The sequence below is a fragment of the Eptesicus fuscus genome, chromosome 21, assembly GCF_027574615.1.
Source record: "Eptesicus fuscus isolate TK198812 chromosome 21, DD_ASM_mEF_20220401, whole genome shotgun sequence".
NCBI lineage: Eukaryota > Metazoa > Chordata > Mammalia > Chiroptera > Vespertilionidae > Eptesicus > Eptesicus fuscus.
In genome coordinates this window covers 8,386,356-8,411,509 of record NC_072493.1, presented here as the reverse complement: position 1 = coordinate 8,411,509, position 25,154 = coordinate 8,386,356, and the positions used below count along the sequence as shown (strand labels likewise).

Below are 25,154 nucleotides of genomic sequence, written 5' to 3'. Positions count from 1 at the left end.
GCCTTTTCCTGCTTCTAGAAGCCACCCCCATTTCTTGTCTGATGGTCCCCTTCCTCCATCTCCAAAGCCAGGAATGTTTGGTCAAGCCCTTCTCATGTTGCCGGGTCCCTGGTTCTCCCATGTTTGTCTCCCTCTTACACTTTTAAGGTTTCTTATGATTACATTGGGTCCTTCAGAGAATCAGGATAATCTCCTTACGTTAAAGGCCGATGATCAGCAACCTGAATCCCATCTGATACCTTAATTCCCCATTGCTATGTAAACTAGCATATTCCCAGGTTCCTTTGTGGCAGGAGTGGCATGATTCTGCTTACCACAGGCCCTATCACCCAGCTTAGATAGATCCTTTGACCATGCCCTTTTCCACCTCCCTCCTTTCTCTGATAGATCGCCTCAACAAGATTCATAGAATGTTAGAACTACATGTTTGCCTAGATGTCATCAGTCTTATGTACAAAGATATTTACCACAGCATTATTTATAACAATGGAAGATCAGAAATAACCTAAATTTCTATCAATAATGGAATATTGTTATTGTAGGAATAGTACTGTACGTTATGGAATAGCCATATCATGATATATTGTACACCCATTAAGATCACATTGAGGGCGGCTGGTCGATGTTTCTCTCTCATCGATGTTTCTGGCTCTCTGTCCCTCTCCTTTCCTCTCTGTAAAAAATCAATAAAATATATTAAAAAAAAAAAAAAAGATCACATTGAGGATGCCCTGGCCAGTTTGGCTCAGTGGATAGAGTGTCAGCCCCCAGACTGAAGGGTCACAGGTTCAATTTATGTTCAAGGGCATGTACCTTGGTTGCAGGCTCTGTTCCCCGGCCCCAGTTGATCAGGGCACGTGTGGGAGGCAACCAATCGATGAGTCTCTCTCACACCAATGTTTCTCTCTGTGTGTCTCTCTGCCTCCCTTCCACTCCCTCTAAAACTCAATGGAAAAATATCCTGGGGTGAGGATTAACAACAACAACAACAAAAGATCACATTGATGAGGAATTATTAATTATGTGTGAAAATAGTTATGAAGTAATGCTAAGTAAAGCAATACAAATGTATATATAATATCCCAACTCTGTACAGCATACGCTTGGTGCAAAAAATATATATATTTGAATACTGGGAGATTTAGCTACTGGGAGACATAAAAAGGACGGTGATCCTAGGATGGAAGTCAGAGGGAGCTGCCCCATTGAATTGGGTGCAAGAGCAGTGTCTGTTGTTTGCTAAGATGCAACTACAAAAGCTTTTCAGCCATGATGCTTTCAGAAAACAAATTCTCAAAATTGTCATCATGGATTTTCCACGTGACCTGCAATTTTCCTTGTTCCCATGCCCACTCACCCTCCCCATCCCGGCCCTGGCCTCTGCAGGAGCTGAAGGAGGCCTTGATTTTGGGACCGTGAGGGTCATGGAGGAGGTGAAGCAGCCCCTGCAACTGAAGAACCGTGGGAAATATGAGATCATGTTCAGGTAACCCGAAAACAATTCAGCATGTGGTCATCTGTGTCCACTCCTGGGCAGAAAAATATGTCTGAGAGATTTTTTCAAAAAGTTTGGAGCAATCATAAGAACCATCTCTGCTTTTAGCCTCTCCTGGTTTCAATGAAGGGAATTCCAGCTGCTAAGAGAGCAGAGATTCTCACACTGCTCTCAACTCTGAGACTTTGTGGAGACCCTTAAGGGTCCTCTGAAGGCACCTAGAGCCACGGGGCCTGAGGGGGAGATGTGTGAATAGGAGATACTGGGAGGAGGAGGTCCTGGGGTAGAGGGAGAGACAGAGATGGGGAACCTGGCCTCAAGCTGTCCTGCCCTCTTCAGCTCCTCTGTTTCATAAATTTGCATTCTACATAAGATTTCAGGTGGGTAGATGTTCCGATTTTCTTTTTTAATTTTGAGAAGTAAAGGGGATGCAGGGAGGGGGAAGTGGGCAAAGGTGGGATAAATGGGGATAGAAGGAGACTTGACTTTGGGTGGTGAGCGCACAATGCAATATGCCGATGATGTTTTATTGAACTGTACACTTGAAATGTGTATGGTCTTATTAACCAATGTCACCTCAATAAATTCAATTTCTAAAAAAAATGAAAAACTAACTAAGGGAGTTTCCTGAGAGAGGAAAGGGTGGTGCTTGGTGGGGCGAGGGAAGAGGTCACTCAGGCAGGGTCACACAAACCTCAGTGGCAGTGCCTGCACCCACAGCCAATCCATTCCTATGAAAAGTCATCCTTTCCCCCAGAAGAATTCACAGTTGATAAAGGGTCTTCCCCTTCACAGATTTGAAAGAAATTCAGTATATTCATGATGGTTTTGTTTTAGCTCAGAAAGTTAGAGAGGCGCCACTTCAGTACTACCATTAGGTAGAACACTGTATTGAAATAAATAAATACAAATGAAAGCTTAACAGACCTAAAAGAAAGCCACTGGCACTTAATGCTGAATGCAGCTGTGCCTGTTTGCGAGTTTTGTTTCAGATTATGGCAGGGTGTTAGCTCTGCTCTTTCAGGTTGCATGGAAGAGTCGCCCTCTGGTTCCAGCAGGTGATGAGGGACAGGGAGGTGAGGGAGCACAGGCACCTGCAGGCAGCAATGGAGTGACCAGGTCCCCTGGGGCATGGGGATGACATGCAACTCCAGGTATCCCATCTCACCTTAAGCTCCTTGCTCCTTCTCTAGTCCCCTGCCATTTTCATGAGTCAGCTCATCTCTGTGGTATGCCACCTCACCTCCCTGGGGCCACAGCCACCCTTTCTGAGGGCCTCTCTTACAGGGCTTCTGCCCCCCTGCTTTCTCTTCTTTCTTGGATCCCCTGTCTTCTGTATCACTGTTCCTTCTGTGTGTGCTGCGTCCAGTCTCAGAAAGGGGAGGGAGGAACCAGGGCAGGGAAGAAGGAAGGGAGGCAGGGAGGGAGGGAGGGAGGGAGGGAGAGAAAGGGAGGGAGGGAAGGAGGAAGGTAGGGAGGGAGGGAGGAAGATGAATTAATCTAGTTGATCCTTATCCAGCATCAAGTGTCCCTGTTGGACAGAGATTTCATGCAAGGGCACCACTTGACCACAGGCTAGAGATGGCTATCTTTGCCTCAAGCATCACTCACTGGCCCGGTCAATCCTGGCTAAAGATGGGTAGTCACAGAGCACAACACACAGTGGACAGTGCTAAGCAAAGTAGTTAACCAGGGCCAGAGGCATGGCAGGCACTTAACAGTCTAGAGTTTGCTCTCTAGTGTCTTGGGTTCCCTGGATAATAATGACTTATACCAACTTTTATTCATATCTTTCAGCTTTTCTGTGGACTCTGTAGGCATTACAACGACCAATATAAATTCAATGATCTCAGTCCAACCCAGGAAGGGCTCACTGACCACAACAGATAAGCCCACAAATGTCCAGGTGTTCTTCCGTGCAAAAAAGGAGGTGAAGATAGAGCAGCAGCCAGTCCTGCGCTGTCAGGTGAGAGAGCTCAAAGGGAGAGCTCAATGGCAGGGTTGTAAGATGCATGTAAGAAAGAAGAGCACATGGTCTAACCCAGTGGTCAGCAAACTGCGGCTCTCGAGCCACATGCCGCTCTTTGGCCCCTTGAGTTTTCAGCAAAGGCCAGCTTAGGAGTACCCTAATTAAGTTAATAACAATGTACCTACCTATATAGTTTAAGTTTAAAAAATTTGGCTCTCAAAAGAAATTTCAATCGTTGTACTGTTGATATTTGGCTCTGTTGACTAATGAGTTTGCCGACCACTGGTCTAGCCCATGCTCCAAGGTGGGAAATGGAGGGCTGGCCTGGGTGGCAACCAGAGAGGATGCACCAGGGTTTGGTCCCCAACTAGTAGGTACAGGTAGGTCAGGTGGGAGGTAGGCAAAGTCATCAGAATTGAGAGCGCCAGAAAGGCAATGTGGACCCTGGTCTTTGGGGAGCACCTGAGACAAGGAAGCTGAGGTTAGTCATCAAGTGCAGAGGAGGCGTGGGGAAGTGAAAACAGGAGGCAAAGTTGGTCTGTGTCAGCCACTTTCAATGGGTGTGCCCCGGGAATTTTTAAAACATGCAACACCTGACTATTTAGTCAGGGGCACTGACCTCTTTTCCCTTAGGCTGTCAACTTTAAAAATGACAACAGCCAACACAACAATAGCCATCTGGTGCGAACTAATCAAAATTATACCTATGTTTTTGTCAGATTGGCAAAAAATGTATTTTTTGGTGTGCCGCAGAATTTTAGTAATTGGTGTCTATGAAAAGGTTGAAAATCGCTGGTCTAAGTTGGTCCACGGCTAGTTCGTAGTAAGTTTTATGTTAGTATTTTCTAATATTGTTGATGCAATAATATAAAGAGAATGAAAGGAACATGCCTTCATGTCAAGGAGGAAAATAGGCAATGAATTAGATAGTCATTGGAATTCTGGAACTATGCCGGTAGCTGATGTCTTCCCAATCCTCCTTTCCTTTCTAGATCATTGAGCCCAATATGACAGACGGAACTGAAATCATTGCCAGCATCCCAATTAGGTTTTCTGTGAATGCAGTGTTCTCCAAATACAGCATCAGCCCCTCCTCCATCATCAACTTTGGGGCTCTGATCTGTGGCACTCGTAAAAGCACCACCTTCGCCATAGAAAATCAAGGTGTTACTGACTTCAAGTATGGCCTCTACAGGATGACAGGGGAGAGCTCCATTCACCAGAAAAAAGCGTAAGACACCCATTTGCTTGACTCATGCCATTCCCCAGTTAGTTAGTGCTTTATATTTTACAACGAGCTTTCATGTATTTTATCTAAATTCACCTTATTCCCTGTTGTGAGTGAAGTCATTAAGAAATGACTCGTCCGCCCTGGCCCAGTGGCTCAGTTGGGTGGAGCATCATCCCATACACCAAAATGTGGCTGGTTCAATTCCCCATCAAAGTACATACCCAGGTTGTGGGTTTGATCCCATCAGGCAGGGGGCATGCAAGAGGCAACTGATCAATGTTTCTCTATCTCTCTTCCTTCCTCTCTCTAAAAATAAAAGATGACTCGTACAAGATTATGCAAGAAATCACAACAGTAGATTTTATTTTATTTATTTTTTATTTATTTTATTTTATTTTAATAAATCTTTATTGTTCAGATTATTACAATTGTTTCTCCTTCCCCCCCACCCCCGCATAGCTCCCCTCCACCCGGTTCCCACTCAACCCTCTGCCCTTACCCCCCCCCCAACTGTCCTCATCCATAGGTGTACCATTTTTGTCCAGTCTCTTCCCACACCCCCCACACCCCTTTCCCCCTGAGAATTATCAATCTACTCTCATTCTATGCCCCTGATTCTATTATATTCACCAGTTTATTCTGTTCCTCAGATTTTTAATTCACTTGATTTTTAGATTCACTTGTTGATAGATATGTATTTGTTGTCCATAATTGTTATCTTTACTTTTTTCTTCTTCCTCCTCTTCTTAAAGAATACCTTTCAGCATTTCATATAATACTGGTTTGGTGGTGATGAACTCCTTTAGCTTTTTTTATCTGTGAAGCTCTTTATCTGCCCTTCAAGTCTGAATGATAACTTTGCTGGGTAAAGTAATCTTGGTTGTAGGTTCTTGCTATTCATCACTTTGAATATTTCTTGCCACTCCCGTCTGGCCTGCATAGTTTCTGTTGAGAAATCAGCTGATAATCGTATGGGTGTTCCCTTGTAGGTAATTAACTGTTTTTCTCTTGCTGCTTGCAAGATTCTCTCTTTGTCTTTTGCCCTTGGCATTTTAATTATGATGTGTCTTGGTGTGGTCCTCTTTGGATTCCTTTTGTTTGGGGTTCTGTGTGCTTCCTGGGCTTGTAAGTCTATTTCTTTCACCAGGTGGGGAAAGTTTTCTGTCATTATTTCTTCAAATAGGTTTTCAGTATCTTGCTCTCTCTCTTCTTCTGGCACCCCCATAATTCTGATGTTGGTACGCTTGAAGTTGTCCCAGAGGCTTCTTACACTATCTTCAACTTTTTGGATTCTTTTTTCTTTTTGCTTTTCCGGTTGATTGTTCTTTGCTTCTTTGTATTTCAAATCTTTGACTTGATTCTTGAGTTCCTCTAGTCTCCTGTTGGGTCTCTGTATAATATTTTTTATTTCAGTCAGTGTATGTTTAACCTTTTGCACTCGGATGTCGAGTGTGACTCGACACGGTTAGCATTAGAATAAAAGAATCGAGAAAAAAGCAAGTGAGTGCAAAGGGTTAATTTCTAGTTGGTCCTTTTTCATATCCTCGAGGGTCTCTTTAAATTTATCGGCCTTTTCTAGGAAGTTCTTGAAAAACCTTATAACTATGGTTTTGAACTCTATATCCAGTCGTTTGTTCTCCTCCATTTCTTTCGTTTGTGATCTGTTTTCTTATCTCCTCATTTTCGCTGCTTCCCTGAGTTGGTAGGGTGGCTTTGTGTGCTAGGTGTCCTATATGGTTCAATGGGTCAGCCTCCCAGTTACCTGAGGTGGACACTCTTGGTGCACCCCTTTGTGGACTGTGTGTACAGTCTTGTTGTAGTTAAGTCTTGATTGTTGTTGGTGTCACTGGGAGGAATTGACCTCCAGGCCAATTGGCTGTGAGGACCCGCTGTGTCTATAATGGAAGAATTGCTGTGCTGGAGACACGCTTATGGTGCAGGACTTGTTCCAGTGAGGCTTTGGTGCTCACTGAGTCTGTCTCTTGAATGTGTCCCTTATGAGAGTAGTTGAAATCTGGTGTCGTCTCACACAGACAACTAGATACACTAGCTTCTGGATCTCCAATTGGGTGCAAGTCAGCTACTGTCTGAGGCCACCCAGCAGGAGCTACAGCAAGAACTACAGTTTTCTCCTCTTTGCTTGGGGTTTGGAGGTTTTGGAGCTGTCTGACTGGAGCTGCAGTTTATTTGGTTAAGCTGCAACAGGGCAGGCCATTTATATGCAAAAGCCGCTGTGTGGAGCTTGGGTGTGTTTGTAGATTATGCAGGGCGGGGTCTCAGGGAGTCACTAGGCTAGGGCGTGGCAAACAGCGATGGCTGCCAGTCTGCCTTTCCGTGTTTCCAAGTCCCCGAGTCCCGCGCCCCAGCGCAGTAAACAATGATTGCTGGGCGCGCCTCTGCAAGAAAGTCACCCTCACTTTCCGACCCGATGGCCGACAGTCCAGCCTCTCCCCGTAGGAGTTTGGGTCCCCCACGTCTCCCCAGAAACTGAATTTCAGAGTAATCGGGAGCTTGTCTACCTTCAGGTTGAAAAAAAGCAGTGCGCCCAGTCGCCCACCACCAGCCCGATTCATGTGCCTCCGTATCTCAGCTTTTCAGCGCTTGTGCTCTTTTCTCTTTCCTTCTAGTTGTAGAACTTCCACTCAGCCAGCTTTCCCGTGGTTCTGGGTGATAGACGTTTTGTCTTTTAGTTGTAGTTTTGAAATTGTTGTGAGAGGCAGCAGTTTAGGTGTTTACCTTTGCCGCCATCTTGGTTTTCTCCACAACAGTAGATTTTAATTGTGAACCCATATCTCTTCTCCAGATTTCACATACTTTCTAATTAATTAAAATTGTTTTATTCATTAACTTACAGTTGACTTTCTAATAAATTGGTTTAAATCAGGTATACATACAAGCTTTACATTGTTTGTAGTTGTTTTACACTTTTGTGGATATCCTCTTTCATTTTGGCAAAGTATTAAGAGATTTTTTGTTAAACTGTTGAAAGTCTCTATCTTCCTTATTTAATTTCAACCTAATTTTTTACTTATTTTATAATCATTTAATAATGTTTATTTATAGATATTATAATATAATTGTGTGTTGCTTTAAATTGTTCTTTTGTTTATTTTTCACTTTAGCATGCACAAATTCATGCAAAATACTCAAAAGAGTATAGAACTTCAGTTGATCTATCTTCAGTTGGTCATTAAGCAAGTGAATGCTCAAATATATAAATCTCTCAAAAGGTTAAAATTGCACCTCAAATACATTTGGATATTTTAGGGGAACTAGCTGCTAGGAAAATTAATTGTTGGGTAAACTAGCTTCAGTGAACAGTTACCCAAACTTGTGTTTATACTATTCCTTAAATTAGGTCTTAAAAATACCATGATTGCCCTGGCCAATTTTGCTCAGTGGTTAGAGCATTGGCCTACAGAACGAAGGGTCGAAGGTTTGATTCCTAGTCAAGGGCACATACCTGAGTTGCAGGTTCCCCAGCCCAGTAGGGGTGTGTGCAGGAGGCAACCAATCGATGTGCCTCTCTCATGCCAATGTTTCTCTCTTTCTCTCTTCCCCTCCTCCCTCCCTTCCACTCTCTCTAGAGATCAATTGGGAGGGGAAAATATCCTTGAGTGAGGATTTAAAAAAACAACAAACAAACATCATGACTATAAATGTGAAGAAAGGTCCAGAATTTAATCTATTGACCATTTCATTTTTTTAAATGAGATCAGGTAAAAGATTTGATGTCTATAAATAATTTCTACACACTGCTTTCCAATTAACTCAGTAAATATTTAAAAACTATTATTCTCTTGCAGAATAATTTTCAATGTCCTTATGAGTCACATGTAACAAGTACAATTACTGCATAATTTTCTCACAGTTGTTAAATGAGTTTGGCTAATGATGAATGCTGACTATGCTACCCCCAATGTCCTCTTGGGCATAAAAGGGCCCTCCCCCATTCCTAGGAGAAGGGACCTTTGCAAGCAGACAGACAGGTGGTAATAACATCACCACCCCAACCTAAGGGTGTACTCTTGCTTCTTTAATCAGAGTCGGCCACATGAGGCATTTAAGATCCCGGGAAAGCGAGAGCTTCTACAAGGTTGCCCCTTCCAGAGCAACCAAGTTCTCTGAAACTGTTCAGAAAGAAATAAACATCGCTAGCCAGGTAAGGACCCTTTCCCTTGTTCAAAGAAACCCTGTAAGACCACCTTCCAACTGGTCCTTTGCTCAAATACTACCCTCCCCAGGATAGCAGGATTTGAATCTATTGTGGCAGGAATGTTAGTTATACTGAAATATCACTTCCATTTTAAGACAATGTATTATGGCCTTTAATTTGGATATCCTCTTTTGTTTTAAAACCTTCTTTGGCTCCTCACTGCCTTCTGATTACATTTCAACTCTTGATATATATTTTATTTAGCAATCTTTTGCTTATAAGAAACAGAAGCCCATTAAGACTGGCTTAAATAAAAGGAGATTCAAAGACACCTGCTTCTGGTAAGATGGAATTAGATATACTTTTCCCTACTCTTCCCAACCAAGTACAACTAAACCCCTGGACATTACGTATAAAACAGGTGGAGAGAAAAAAGATCAGATCAGTGAGGGTCCTTGGGACCCAATGAGCAACAAGGTGGTAAGTTCCCTGAGTTTTCCCTTTGCCTCATATATCTCATCGGGATGCTGAAGGAGCTGGCAACCCAGAAACATCACCAGGCACAGATCAAAAAAGGCCCCAACAAAAGCCTAGTCCCACTGGCCAAACAACCAGGACAAGAGCAGCCTAGTAAACCAGAAAACTACAAATGAGAACTGTTCTATGACAGCTGAACATGACAAAACCCAGGATCCTACCCCACCATTGCTAGCAAAGAACAGTGGGAAGATGTTCACCCTATCCAGGTGATGATGAGGTGCCCAACTTCAGCCAGAGTGGTGTCCCAAGAACGCCCAGGAGGTAGCCAGGAGTTTCAAGACCCTCCCCCTCCTCCCCCATTGTTAGTGGAGACACCACATGGAGAGCCTTGAGTTTCACCTTGACCCAGTGGTAATGAGACGTTTCTCCCCCACCCCTAGTGGACCTTCCCGCCCAGACAACAACAGGACAGTAAGGAAGTACTTCTCCCCCGCCTTGCCAGGGAGGTAGCTGTAGAGGACTAGTGGGGAGCTGGATCCCCCACCCGTGCCTGGCAGAAATGAGCAATCTGAGTGGGGAATTGGACTACCACCCCCACCTGGAAGTGATGAGGCAGTGCTTCTCTTCCCCCTGCCGAAGAGGTATCGGAGAAAGCCAGGTCAAAGAGGTTTAAGTACGATCCAGAGTCTCATAATAGAACACCCAAAATGTCCAGGTTTCACCTGAAACTCACTTGTCATACCAAGAACCAGGAAGATCTCAAACTGAATGAAAATAGTCAAGCAATATATGGCAGCACTGACATGACAGAGATGTTAGGGTTATCTGACAAAGATGCTGAAGCAGCCAACATAGAAGTGCTTCTGTGAGCAAGGACAAACACCCGGAACAATTGAAAACAGTAAGTCTCCGCAAAGAAAGGGCAGCCATAAAGAAGAACCAAATAGGAATTCTGGAATTTAAAAAAATAATAAGCAAAATGTAAAATTTCATGAAGGGGTTTAACAACAGAATGGAGGGGAGATTCCCACCTGGGTAAGTGTTGTAGGATGTGGAACATGTCTGTCCCCCGAAATCCCCACTCAGTCATGACTGGTCAAAGCAAAAGAAGTTGTCTCTGTGCTTCATCTGAGACCTTGCTGAGTAGGAAGTACTGAGAGATCCCCTCCCTGAAGGACCCCCAGGCCCTCCCTCCAGGAGAAGAGCTGAGCCCCAAAGAAAGCCTCTGGGGGATCCCCCAACAGTCCCTTTTGACACCATCTCACAGCTCTGGTAGAAGGGCTGAGTCTCTATGTCACCTGCTTGCCTCCACCCCTCCCGCAATCCCACTGTTTCCTGCAGGCTCGCTACAGCCATGGCATGTTCACCGTGTACCCTGGGTTTGGCTCTGTCCCTCCCGGAGGAATACAGACCATCACCGTTGACTGCGTGGCCGACCCTGTGGGAAGGTGTGAGGAGTTTATGGCGATCGATATCTCCGACCGAGACCCCCGAGACCACCCTGCTGGCATTCCTTACAGCCTGTTGGCTGAAGCCTGTCTACCAGGTACTGAGCACTCAGACGGGACCGCATCCCTTAAAAGACCTTCCTCTGTAACAACCCCTCCCCCATGCACATGTTGGGCAAACATGGCTGGGCTGCTACCTTTGGGGCCTTAGAACTTCCTCTAGTGTCTTCAGCCACATTTCTCCCTAAAGACTCACAAGGCATGCACACCTACAAGGGGAGGGGCAGCTTTAAACTCCTAGGCTTCCTGAGTGAGGTCTGGAATTCTCAGATGACCACTGTTCTCTGGGAATCGTGGTTCAATGGGATAAGTCCCATATCCAGCCTGTTCATGGCCAGGTCACTCACTCCCTGTGGACAACAGCACACGGAGCACAATGTCGGTGACTGAGCATGCTGCAGCCTTAACCCAGCGGATCTCAGGTGGAGCACAGGGAGAGCCTGATCTTACCCCTCCTTACCATTGGGAGGAATGGTGGTTGGGCATCTGGCGACCCACAAGATCAGTATAAAAGAAATTAGACTATGTTCCATCACTCTCGCCCTATCTCTCTTCTATGATTGTCTTTTGTCGGAATCCAAACCTCCAAATGAGGAATTAGAGAAAGCAGGAACTGGGCTATCAGGCTGCGACTAAGTCTTCCCTCCACTTCCCCAGCCTTCGTGACGGACAACAACGCCTCCATATTTGAGGAGCACCAGATCTGCAACAGTGCCAACCTGTTCAACATCCTGCAGACCACAGAGAGCCAGGGGCTGTTTGTGGAGGATGAGAACAAGTTCATGTTCAGCAATGTCCTGGTGGGCCATCAGGCCAAGGCTCGGTTCAAGATCAGCAACGTGGGGAAGATCAGCTGCGACGTGAGCATTGTGGTGAAGCCTGTCTCCAACAAGGTAAGCAGCCGCACTGGGCCCCAGCCCACCGTGGTGGGCAGAAAGCCGGGGAGAGAACTCTTGGAAGCCCCTGCTCTGGAGCCCGTCTACATGAGTGGGGATTATCTGGCACTCAGGCCCTGCTGGAAGGTGTAGGAGGGAACTGGACCGACCTCAGAGAGCAGGAGGCTGTGAGGAATTTTCTACATATTCTTCACCGTGGAATAGAAGATGCAGGATGACAAGAGAGAGAGCTGAGTCAATAGATTTCGCTCACCCTTCATGTCCAAGCGGAAGTGCTTCAGATGCTATGGTCTTATCTCAGCTGCGCAGTTCTCTGCTCAGAAGTAGAAACTTGGCCCAGGTGGTCCTTGTGCCCCAGAGCTGGCATTGTTCACATGGCTGGTGGTGGGGAGACCACCCAGAGGGTTGGCCCAGCCTAGAGCCGAATAGGGTACACATTCCCAGGAGGCTGACACCCACTACAGAGGGACAGGGTTTGGGAGACTAATTTCTCTCATGACTTCCCTCACGCCCCAGTGACATCCAGTCATTATTCTCTGACTTTATTTGGGACACAAAGGAGCAGCTCTCTTCCTATTTTGTGCTAAAAACATAAAAAGGTGAGGAAGCCTGATTTCTAAACAAAGATAAGTTTCTAACAGGGGGTTTGCAGGCATGATATGTTCTCCCCGTCCTAATTTGCAGGCTGTCCATTGAAAAAAACAACAAAGGAAATTTAGTTATTGCTGGAAGATGGGTCCCAGAGTGTCTAGGCTGCCCCTTCCAGGGGCATGACTATGCAGGCAATGGAACATGTTTCCCCCAGAGCTTTGAGGGGCAATAGAGATAAGCAGCAAGCCCTGTATCAGTGCCACATAGCTAACACATGTGTGGGTTCCTTTCCCTCTCCTCTCCTCCCCCCCATCAGATCATTGCCCGCATCACTGACATCTTTGAAGTGGAACCCAACAAGATGTGCATTGCCAGTCGTTCACATGCCTTTGCCACGGTGACCTTCACCCCCCAGACCATGCAGACGTACCAGTGTATCTTCGAGGCTACCTTGGATGGCGTGTCCAGGTACCAGCACCCCAGCAACCTCTCCTGCAGCGGGGCTGCAGGCCACACGCTATGGAATGTCACTCCTGCCATGCCGGGCTGACAGGCCTCCATCTCCCTGTTCCCTGCAGCATCCAGACCAAGAACCGAAGCCTCGTGTTTGATATCGTGGGAGAGGGGACCCTCCCTCGGGTGACCATTGTGCGGCCAATTCTCCACAACCAATATGGAAACCCCTTGCTCCTCTTTAAGAGGCTTCTTCTTGGCCATTCAGAGAAACTCCCTCTCATCCTCAAGAACAATGGCAATATCCCTGCCCAGGTACTGCTGGGGGGTGAAGCACGGGGTGGAAAGGGAGAAGAATCCTTCAGAAGTCAGACTTCTGACATTGAGGTCCCTGCCATCCCTCTTGTATAAGGACTTCTTTGATGTCCCTCATCCATTAACCTGTGTAAGACAGGACATGCAGAGGGAAATCTGATATGGTCTCTACCCTCAAGGAGTGTCAGAAAGCAGATTACATACTAACAATTACTGTGTGAGGCTGTGTACAATGATATACACCAAGCTTAGTGGGTGGGATTATGGGTATTCTTAGTGTCGTCTTTGTGTTTTCCGTAATGAACATTGCATTTATAATAAAGGAAAACAAAAGAAACCTCATTAGGGGTGAGAGATGTAGCATCTGTAGGGACTTCTGGTTCAGCTATTAAATTTTGTAAAATTTTGTTTTACAAAAAAAAAAAAGTGCTAAATTGTGTAAGGGTTATGCAAAGGACTGTAGGACTTTTGAAAATGACCTTGATCCCGTCTAGGGGATCAAGGAAAATTTCACTCTCAAATGACATCTGAGTGGCATTGAAAGTAACTGGGTTTTAGTTGGCGGGCATGGCAGTGAGTGAGTGCATCCAAGTAGCAAAAGAAACGGCAAAGTCACACAAGCAAAAAAGCATAAGGTACAAACCGGAGCTAGTGAACACCAGCTTCATGAGGGCATGGTGTACAGGGAGGAGAGCAGTGGGAGATAAACACAGGAGGCAGAGTAAGGGGACAGCTTGTCAAGGGCTTCAGATTCTGTATATATTGTAAACCCTACAAGACATTATTACTATTATTGTTATTGTTGTTGTTTATACAGTTAAGACTCTTTTAGGTCTACCCACATCATTCTCTCTCTCTCTCTCTCTCTCTCTCTCTCTCTCTCTCTCTCTCATTTTGTTTGTTTGTTTGTTTATTTATTTGTTTTTGCTTTTCATTCCTGCATCTCCAACTTTACATCTGAAATCCTTTTCCTATAAACCAAAGGATACTTTTTATAAAAAATATATTTTATTAAGAAACATCAATCAGCTGCCTCCTGCACACTCCCTACTGGGTATGTGCCCCCAACCAAGGTACATGCCCTTGACCAGAATCGAACCTGGGACCCTTGAGTCCGCAGGCCAACACTCTACCCACTGAGCCAAACCAGTTAGGGCCAAAGAACACTTTTTACTGTTTCCTTAATGCATGTGTGCTGGTAGTGAATTCTCTATTTTTATTTTAAAATCTTCATTTCTTCTCCATTTTTAATGTAATTTTTACTGGCTATAGAACACTCTGCATTAGCAGTTGTTTTCTTTCAGCAAACAGGAGATATCATTCCAGTGTATTCTGGTTTCCACTGTGACTGCTGAGATGCCAGCTGTCAGTCTAAAATGTTCTTTTAAGGCAATTTTTTCCCTCTGACTGTGTTTTACATTTTCACTCTGTATTTGTTTTCTTCTATTTCACTAATATGTGTCTATATATAGATTTCTTGTTATTTATCCTTCTTGAAAATCACTGGGCTTCTTGATTCTGCAATTGACGTCTTAAACCAGTTTTGGAAAATTCCTAGACATGTGTTCAAATGTTGCTTTTATTCTATTCTGTCTCATTTCTCCTTCTGGAAAGCCAATTAAACATATAGAAGACCATCTCACTACTAGTATATCCTCTATGTCTCACAATCTCACTGTATTGTCCATCCATTTTTCTGAGCTTCATGGTGCATAATTTCTTTTTACCTGTCTTCAGTTTGTTAACTCTGCCTTTAGTTATAACTAATCTGCTATTAAACCTTCCATTAAATTCTTAAGTTATTGTTTTTTAACTCTAGAATTTCTATTAGATTATTTTTCAAATCAATATAATCAGGTTTTTTATATGTTTTTTATTGACTTCAGATAGGAAAGGAGAGAGGGAGAGAGACATAGAAACATCAATGATACGAGAGAATCATTGATCAGCTGCCTCCTGCATGCCCCCAACTGGGGATTGAGCCCACAACCTGGGCATGTGCCCTGACCGGAATCAAACCATGACCTCCTGGTTCATAGGTTGACACTCAACTACTGAGCTACGCTGGCCAGGCTGATTTTAGTTTTTAAATCAGATATCTGGCTTCCTGTGGGCTGGGAAACATCCTTTTTCTCCAATTAATTTTGGAGAAAATACTCACCTTGGTTTTCCTCTCATCTTTGTAAGATACTCAACATGACACTATCAAGCAACTAAGGCACTGGTACCTAGGAGACACTGGTTTTTATTTTTTTTTATTTTATTTTTTTAATTTCTTTATTGATTAAGGTGTCACATTTGTCCTCATCCCCCCATTCCCATCCCCCCCCTCCCCACGCATGCCCCAACCCCCTGTTGAACTTAACCGTTGGATAGGCTCATATGCATGCACACAAGTCCTTTGGTTGAACTCTCCCCCTCTCCCCACCCTCCCCTATCCTCCCTCTGAGGCCCGATAGTCCCATCGATGCCTCCTTGCTTCTGGTTCTGTTCTTGTTCCTCAGTCTGTTGTTCATCATTTCCCCTAGATGAGCGAGATCATATGTCACTAGGTATATACTTATAAGAACTGAATGTGAGACGAGCAATAATAGTTATGTTGACAGGCAGATGGATCAGTCTGTAGTGAGTTTCTTTCTGGACCAACTGTTCTTTTGAGACCCAATTTCAATGTCCACCAGTTCCTTATCTGTACATGTCAGCACTGACCCCTCAGCTCTGGATGGTGGACAAATGGTGGTAACGGAGGTCCGACTCCCTCTGGTTTGGTCTCGGCGAACCCAGGGGCACGGCTTCACCCGGACTAAGGGGCACGTGGCCTCACCCGGATCTAGGGACACATGGTCTCACCCGGACCCAGGGACGCTTGGGCTCTCCCAGACCCAGGGGCACGTGGCCTCATCCGGGCCTAGGTGCACGAGGCCTCACCCGGATCCAGGGACACATGGTCTCACCCGGACCCAGGGACGTTTGGCCTCTCCCAGACCCAGGGGCACGTGGCCTCACCCGGGCCTAGGCGCACGAGGCCTCACCCAGATCCAGGGACACATGGTCTCACCCGGACCCAGGGACGCTTGGCCTCTCCCAGCCCCAGGGGCACGTGGCCTCACCCGGGCCTAGGTGCACGAGGCCTCACCCGGATCCAGGGACACATGGTCTCGCCCGGACCCAGGGACGCTTGGCCTCTCCCAGACCCAGGGGCACGTGGCCTCACCCGGGCGTAGGTGCACGAGGCCTCACCCGGATCCAGGGACACATGGTCTCGCCCGGACCCAGGGACGCTTGGCCTCTCCCAGACCCAGGGGCACGTGGCCTCACCCGGGCCTAGGTGCACGAGGCCTCACCCGGATCCAGGGACACATGGTCTCGCCCGGACCCAGGTGCGCGTGGCCTCTCTCACACCCAGGGGCACGTGGCCTCACCTGAACCTAGGTGCACGAGGCCTCACCCGGATCCAGGGACACATGGTCTCACCCGGACCCAGGGACGCTTGGCCTCCCCAAGATCCAGGGGCACGTGGCCTCACCCGGGCATAGGTGCACGAGGCCTCACCTGGATCCAGGGACACATGGTCTCACCCGGACCTAGGGACGCTTGGCCTCTCCCAGCCCCAGGGGCACGTGGCCTCACCCGGGCCTAGGTGCACGAGGCCTCACCCGGATCCAGGGACACATGGTCTCACCCGGACCCAGGGACGCTTGGCCTCTCCCAGACCCAGGAGCACGTGGCCTCACCCGGGCCTAGGTGTACGAGGCCTCACCCGGATCCAGGGACACATGGTCTCGCCCGGACCCAGGGGTGCGTGGCCTCTCTCAGACCCAGGGGCACATGGCCTCACCTGGACCTAGGTGCACGAGGCCCCACCCGGATCCAGGGACACATGGTCTCACCCGGACCCAGGGACGCTTGGCCTCCCCCAGACCCAGGGGCACGTGTCCTCACCCGGGCCTAGGTGCATGAGGCCTCACCCGGATCCAGGGACACATGGTCTCACCCGGACCCAGGGACGCTTGGCCTCCCCCAGACCCAGGGGCACGTGGCCTCACCCGGGCCTAGGTGTACGAGGCCTCACCCGGATCCAGGGACATATGGTCTCACCCGGACCCAGGGACGCTTGGCCTCTCCCAGCCCCAGGGGCACGTGGCCTCACCCGGGCCTAGGTGCACGAGGCCTCACCCGGATCCAGGGACACATGGTCTCACCCGGACCCAGGGACGCTTGGCCTCCCCCAGACCCAGGGGCACGTGGCCTCACCCGGGCCTAGGTGTACGAGGCCTCACCCGGATCCAGGGACACATGGTCTCGCCCGGACCCAGGGGTGCGTGGCCTCTCTCAGACCCAGGGGCACGTGGCCTCACCTGGACCTAGGTGCATGAGGCCTCACCCGGATCCAGGGACACATGGTCTCACCCGGACCCAGGGACGCTTGGCCTCCCCCAGACCCAGGGGCACGTGTCTTCACCCGGGCCTAGGTGCATGAGGCCTCACCCGGATCCAGGGACATGGTCTCACCCGGACCCAGGGACGCTTGGCTCTCCCAGTCCCAGGGGCACATGGCCTCACCCGGGCCTAGGTGCACGGGCCTCACCCGGATCCAGGGACACATGGTCTCGCCCGGACCCAGGTGCGCGTGGCCTCTCTCACACCCAGGGGCACGTGGCCTCACTGGACCTAGGTGCACGAGGCCTCACCCGGATCCAGGGACACATGGTCTCACCCGGACCCAGGGGCACACTGGTTTTTAGAAACTCATATTCATGCAATCCCTCATGGAATGACAAATATCCATTTTCATTTATTAGTCTAGAGCAGTGGTCGGCAAACTCATTAGTCAACAGAGCCAAATATCAACAGTACAAAGATTGAAATTTCTTTTGAGAGCCGAAAACCGACTTCTGCGCATGGGCCACGAAATTTCAATTGCGCTGTACATGCGTGCCCGCACGTGGTATTTTGTGGAAGAGCCACACTCAAGGAGCCAAAGAGCCTCATGTGGCTCGCGAGCCGCGGTTTGCCAACCACTGGTCTAGAGTATATTTTACAACTACCTCTGTCAAAAGCAGAGGCCGTGGCAAACCCACGTTGACACGACTTAGCTGGCTGATCTGGGAAGTTACCTGTGCTCTCTGGGCCTCCAGTTCCTCACCTGGATAACAAGAGCTGAACTAAATGCTCTTTTTTCCTGGCTCAGTGGATAGAGCGTCGGTCTGAAAGGTCCCAGGTTCGATTCCGGTCAAGGGCATTACCTTGGTTGCGGGCACATCCCCAGTAGGGGGTGTGCAAGAGGCAGCTGATCAATGTTTCTCTCTCATCATGTTTCTACTCTCTATCTCTCTCTCTTCCTCTCTGTAAAAAACAATAAAATATATTTTAAAAAAAAATTAAATGCTCTTTTTTCCTCTCTAGGTCTAATATTTATTATCTCTCCCTCTTCATAAGAAACAAAAAATTGGGCACTACGCATGGTAGCTTTTTTTTTTTTTGGATTCTTCCCAAACAGCACAGGATCTCACCATAGACTCAAAATCCATGAGCAGCCTGTAAGTGTAACACTCAATCCTGCTTTCCTTCTCCAGCTGCATGTTGACCTGCAGGACCAACTAGAAGTCTTCTCCCTGAAAGGGAGGCCCACGACCTCCTACATCTACATCATAGAGGAAAACAAACCCAGTGCAAAAGGTAAGTTGAGGAAGAGAAGCTTCTAGAGAGCAATGGAGCCCAGTCACTGTTTGGTTGGGACACTAGTCAGGACCCAGAGAGAGCAGGATGTCTTGTCACCAATGGCCACTCTCAGCAATGCTCATGTCCATACTTGCCCTTGAGTTGGGGTCTTTATGGATGTGTCTTCCTTTACGCTAATCCTAAAGCATTCTTCTTTCTTCTCTTTGCAGCAAAGAAAGCTCACACGGCCTCCCTGGTGGTTCTTCCTGGAGAGACAGCTGAATTTGATGTTATTTTCCAAGCCCAACATGTTGGGAGAATGACAGGCAAAATCCACTTGTCAGTGATCGACAATCAGTACGAGGACACAATCATCCACATGGTGGGAGAAGGCTACGAGGATGACATCACCTTGGACAACGTCCACGGGCTGGTGGCTTCCACCAATGGGGAGGCCTTCGATATGTCCGATGTCATCGAGGACGGATCTACGGAAAACTTGGTGGCAGGTGGGAGAAGCAACAGTGAGGTGTTGACAACTGTTGGCTCCTGGGTCATTTTAAATGAGAGTGAAATTTAAATAACAGATCAACTAGCTTCCTGGGAATTTAGGACTGACTCTCCTCTTCGTCACTGTATGCCCTTTCATGCCTGGCTCCGTCACTGCTTGCATTCATGTGTTCCCTCGAGGGGCATTCATGGAGCATCCCTGTGCATGTGCCAGGCACTGTGCTGAGCCCTGGAGTTCTGATGAATAGTAAGAGTCTCTGCCCTTATGGGGCTTATCGTTTGAATTCCAATTCAAATTTAGCTAATAACCAAAATTCAAACTCCAGATTAGCTAAGAACGGAAGACACATCTCTCTGTAGTTTCCTATGTTTATATCTATTAACTGGCTCACGTTGGCATTGTCTGTTTCACCTGCACCACGTATCCTAGACCAGTGGTCGGCAAACTGCAGCTCTGTTGACTAATGAGTTTGCCGACCACTGTCATATACTACCCTTTACCTCTTTGCACACAATATTCCACAATTGCCTAATCCTCACAGCTTCCAACTACACGGTAACATTTAGTCTAGCAGTGGTCGGCAAACTCATTAGTCAACAGAGTGGCAAACCGCGGCTCATGAGCCACAGTTTGCCGACCACTGTCCTAGACATTCTAAGAGAGATGGTGGGCTTGTTTAACAGGTGTAGGCTTGTGCCTCCTCATCATTCTCCCTCATCTGAGAACCTACAGCATCAGCATTACCTGAGAGTTTCTTAGACATGAGAATTTCAGGCCCTACCCCAGCACTCACATACTGAATCAGAACCTGCATTTTAGCAGGGCCTCTAGGTGGTATATCAAGTGCTGCAGCTTCATCTGGTTGACTGCACGCCTTGGGGTAGGAGAAAATTTACTTCATCATTGCCCTCAGAAAGCATTTGCTAAGCACCCTAAGTGTGTGCCTAATTGCTACGAAGTGAATTATATCACTACCGTCTCATAGTTTTCCTAGGAGCTTCATTAGAGGCCTGGAATGGAGCACTGCACAATCTACATGACATGGGTAAAAATCCGCCCTCCTCACCCCTGTGTGTGGCTCCAGGGTGGCTTCTCTCTTCTCAGAAGTCAAGCAGGAGCCAGCAGTGAGCCCTAGTCCAGAAATCAAATTTTATACTTCTAAGAGGCTTGCCAGATTTAGAAAATCAGACTATAGAAGTCCCCATTAAATGTGAATTTCAGGCCTGGCTGGAGTGGCTCAGTGGTTGAGCATCAACCTATAAAACAGGAGGTCACGGTTTGGGGGGCATGTAGGAGGTAGCTGATCAATGATTCTCTCATCATTGATGTTTCTGTCTCTCTCTCCCTCTCCTTTTTTCTCTGAAATCAATACAAATATATTTTCTAAAAAATGTGAATTTCAGATAAATTATGAATTATTTTTGGTTTAAGTATGTCCCAAAATATTGCACGGGGCATGTTTATACTAAAAACTATTCATAGTAATTCAGTTGTTCTGTAATTCAAATTTAATGGGACTCCTGTATTTTATCTGGCAACCCTAACCCTTAGAAGTAATGTTTCAGCAAATAAATGGAGTGGGGACACTGTTTCTCTTGGAGGTAAGGGCCAAGGTGGGTGGGTGGATGGATGGATGGATGGATTGATGGATGGATGGATGGATAAGTAGATTCCCCAAGGAAGGAAAGCTTACTGCTCAGGACTCCAGTTTTCCCAATAGAACAATCCAAGGAGGGAGGGGTTACATGAGGATGAGACACATTGTCTTTCCAGTGCTGCCTCGGCTGAGTAGGAGCCCTGGGAGGAGGCCAGGGGACCCACGTGCCTTCTGCTTCTGTTCCCTAGCTGCTCTGGTGGACCACATTCAGTTTGGGGACTGCCACATTGGAAACAGCTATAATGTGAGCTTCACAATCACTAACCACAGCCAAGTGAATGTGATTCGGTTTGAATGGCCCTCTTTAGCTACAATTACCTTTTCCCCACAGGTAAGTGAAAGCTACTTACTGTTTCTGGACTCCTTTAGGCCTAAGCCAACCCTATTAGATTGTTAGTCCATTCCCGTGGATACAAAGGATGTGATGGACCTCATTCAGACCTCGTATTGAAGGACACACTTTTCACGTGCGCGCGCGCACACACACACACACACACACACACACACTCTGATCTAAGAGCAGAGGCTGAGGTCTGCCAAGACTGTTGCTAGGCTGATGTTGAGAAATTCCATGGAAGCCTGTGTGGATGGAAACAGGTCCCAGTCTTCCTATCCCAGAGTATACGCCTGTGTCCCCCTACTGTGTGTTCTTTAAGCATTAGTCCTGCAAAAGTGGTTCGCTAAAAGATAACATGGGGGTGATAGTTTCTGTGGACAACTGAGATTTAGAAAATGTTTCAAGTTATATCTTTCTCTTAGAGACCCCCAGTGCCCTTCAGCATTCTAACACCTAGCTAAGTGTGTATTTTTTTTAAATATATTTTATTGATTTTTTTACAGAGAGGAAGGGAGAGGGATAGAGAGTTAGAAACATCTATGAGAGAGAAACATCAATCAGCTTGCCTCCTGCACATTCCCCACTGGGGATGTGCCCGCAACCAAGGTACATGCCCTTGACCGGAATCGAACCTAGGACCTTTCATTCCGCAGGCCGATGCTCTATCCACTGAGTCAAACCGGTTTCGGCTAGCTAAGTGTGTTTTACCTGCAATTTTCTAACCCCTCCTTTTAGCATCTCACAGTGCACATTTTGTGAATTGCTGACCAAATCTCACCATTGACCAAGGCCTCAGACAACATGGTAGCAGATCCTAGCCTCTGGCCAGCAGGTGTTTTGCATTGATAATTGATTTCTGAGGTCCCAGGACACTGATACACACAGACACACCCACTGCCTCCTGCTCTGTTCCAGCCACCAAGTCTTCAAACACAGAATTCTCAGGGCATAGAGCAAGGGGGTTGGGGCCCCACATTTAAAGCTTTGAGTGCTAGCAGGAGGAAGGTTTGCTTCCTGGAGGGATGTGAATTATTAGTGAAAGTAGACAGAGATAAGCTTCTTATAGTCTATACCCCTCCACACACACACTCACCCCTCCACACCCCTCCACATACACATTCACACTTACGCTCCTGTATATGCATACACATATCTGTGGCCCTGGGAAGTAAGTACAAAGCTTTCGTCTTCTTTCACTTTCCAGAAGAGGCAATTTCAGAAACATGAAAGGACTAGCATATCCTACCTAATAATAGACAAATATGCAAATTGACCACACCTTCGCTACGCCCAAGCCATGCCCACCAGCCAAGCCACGCCCACCAACCAATCAGGACGAGTATGCAAATTACCCCAACCAAGATGGTGGCTAATTTGCATATCAAAACAGTGTAGAAAGAAGCCAAGAGCTGCAGAAGGGAGCAAAGCTGCAGAGAAGCAAGCAAGCCAGGGGGAGGAGAAGGGAGGAGCGCAGGCGGGGTCAGGGGAGAAGGAAGGAGAGCTGGGCGGGCTGGCGGAGAAGGCGGGGCGGGGGAGAAGGGAGGAGCCCAGGCGGGGCCGGGGGAGAAGTGAGAAAAGCAGGCGGGCTGGCAGAGAAGGCAGGGAGGGGGAGAAGGGAGGAGAGCAGGCAGGGCGGGGGAGAGTGCAGCAGGAAACCCTATTGCAGGATTTTTCCTGCAACGGGAATGCTAGTCTATACTAATAAAAGGGTAATATGCTAATTAGACCAGATAAACCAGATGTCTTCCAGACGTCTTCCGGACAAAGCTGCAGCAGCTGTGAGGGCCAAGGAGGGCCAGCAACCAGCCAGCAGTAGCAGCAGCAGCAGGGTGATGGGGGCGGCGCCTTCCCCTGATCAGCCAGTTGCCTCCTGCAGGGGGAGGCCAGACTGCAGCTTAGGCCCGCTCCCCCAGGGGGAGCAGACCTTAGCCACCAGTAGGACACAAATTTTCGTGTACCAGGCCTCTAACATATATATACGTAGTTTAGTTTTATATATATGTAGTTTTATATATGTGATTTTTGTTTATATATGAGTTTTGGTATATATGTGAGTTTTGTATGTGCGTGTTTATGTTTGTGAAATCATAAATGATTTTTTCTACAGCCCAAATTGGATTTCTTATGTATTTGCTATACTTCAGCAAATCTGAGCCTTTTTGGTCTCAGGATTCCTTTACACTCCTAAACATTATTGAGGATACCCCCAAAGAGCTTTTGTTTTTGTAGGTTATATCTATCAATATTTACCATATTAGAAATAAAAACTGAGAGTGTTTAAAAAAACTGCATTCATTTATTAATTTTAAAATATAATAATAAACCCATCACATGGTCATATAAATATATTTTTATAAAAACGGCTATATTTTCCAAAATTGAAATTGTGTGAGAATAGAGGCATTATTTTACATTTTTATAAATTTCTTTAATATCTGACCTGATAGAAGACAGCTAATTCTCATATTTACTTCTGCATTCAGCGTAATCATATGTCACATAACTGCTAGAAAACTCCATTGGATAGTCATGAGAAAATGAGAATGAAAAAGTCAGCATCTTAGTATCATGATGAAAATGGTTTTGACCTCATGGACTCCTGAAAAGGTCTTGGGGATCCCAAGGATCACCAGATCACACTGTGAGAACTGCTTACTGATTAAGAAACACAGGTGGTTAAGGGTGTGGTATCGGAAGCCATACTGCCTGGGACTGAATCCAGCTCTTACACTATTAATAGTATGACCTTGAGCAAGTCACAGCTTTTCCTTGTCTGTAAAGTAGAGGTAACAGCTATACATCTCATAGGGTTGTCGTGGGGATTGGTAGAATTGTGTCCAGGTTTTGAATCATGCCTGAAGCAAGTAACAGTGTGATAAATATTAGCTGCTCTTGTTTTTGTTATTATATTTCTATATAAGAAGCTCTTCTATATATTTAAAACACTCTTCATATCAAGCTTGAATGATGATTTTTTTTTTTTTTTTGGCCAAGTCTTTTGCCTCTACCCCTTCTTTAAAATGGCACCATGAGGTTGCTAGAGTCCTCAAGATTGAATTCCCAAGTTACTAATACCAGGCTCTTCCCCAGATTGGCCACCTCCACCCTGGGTGTGCCAAGGACATAGTGGTGACCATGAAGTCAGACATACCCATCAACATGAAGAAGATGGATATCAAGTGCAAGGTCTCCAAGATCATGTTTCAGCAGCCTGCAGACCAGGTCCCCGACTGGGATGACCGCATGCGCACAGTCAAGTGGGTGGACGTGCCCAAAAACATGCTCTGGACTTTTAGTACAAAACGAAAAGTGAGTAGAGACTTTAATCACAAATCTGGCCCAGGCCTACCAGGCCTGGTTGCCTACTGCCCTCACCATTGCCATGTCTCACCATTTCCTTCTTTCATGGAAAAAAGAAATTGTTCACATTCAACTTGACTTTTTTTAACATATATATTTTTATTGTTAACAGTATTTACAGATATCCCCATTCCCTCCTCCCCTTGTCCCGTTCATAATTAAGAAAGACCCTGCCTTCACTGCACTGTTGTCTGTGTCCATGGGCTATGCATAGAAGTATATAATTTATTTGGTTTATCCCTTCTGCTCCCCTCCCCTCTCTGAGATATGGCAGTCTGTCCCAGGCCTCCAGGCCTTGGGACTTATTTTGTTGGCCAATTTATTTTGTTCATTAGATTCCACAGATAAGTGAGATCATATGGTATTTGTCTTTCTCTGACTGGCTTATTTCACTGAGCATCATAATGTCCAGGTCCATCCATGCTGTCCCAAAGGGTGAGAGATCCTTCTTTTTTACAGCTGCCTGGTATTCCATTGCCATCCCACTTGATTTTGACTTCTAAGTGACAAACTGAACTTCCAAGCATGCCGCCT

The 25,154-nt window shown here is 46.7% G+C and overlaps 1 protein-coding gene and 1 non-coding gene across 2 annotated transcripts in view; both read left to right on the top strand.

Annotated features, from left to right (window-relative positions):
- Nucleotides 1-25,154, top strand: part of HYDIN (HYDIN axonemal central pair apparatus protein) — a 302,917-nt gene that overhangs the window by 237,441 nt on the left and 40,322 nt on the right. Inside the window, 12 exon segments of the mRNA XM_054710866.1 lie at nt 1,387-1,486; nt 3,293-3,461; nt 4,457-4,695; nt 8,740-8,857; nt 10,673-10,877; nt 11,497-11,732; nt 12,643-12,794; nt 12,905-13,094; nt 18,671-18,773; nt 18,986-19,264; nt 21,112-21,254; nt 24,351-24,569. Of these exon segments, the coding sequence (XP_054566841.1) occupies nt 1,387-1,486; nt 3,293-3,461; nt 4,457-4,695; nt 8,740-8,857; nt 10,673-10,877; nt 11,497-11,732; nt 12,643-12,794; nt 12,905-13,094; nt 18,671-18,773; nt 18,986-19,264; nt 21,112-21,254; nt 24,351-24,569 (2,153 nt within the window).
- Nucleotides 17,397-17,494, top strand: MIR9327 (microRNA mir-9327). The gene is given in 1 exon segment (NR_130577.2): nt 17,397-17,494. It is a non-coding gene; the product is annotated as a microRNA mir-9327 (primary transcript).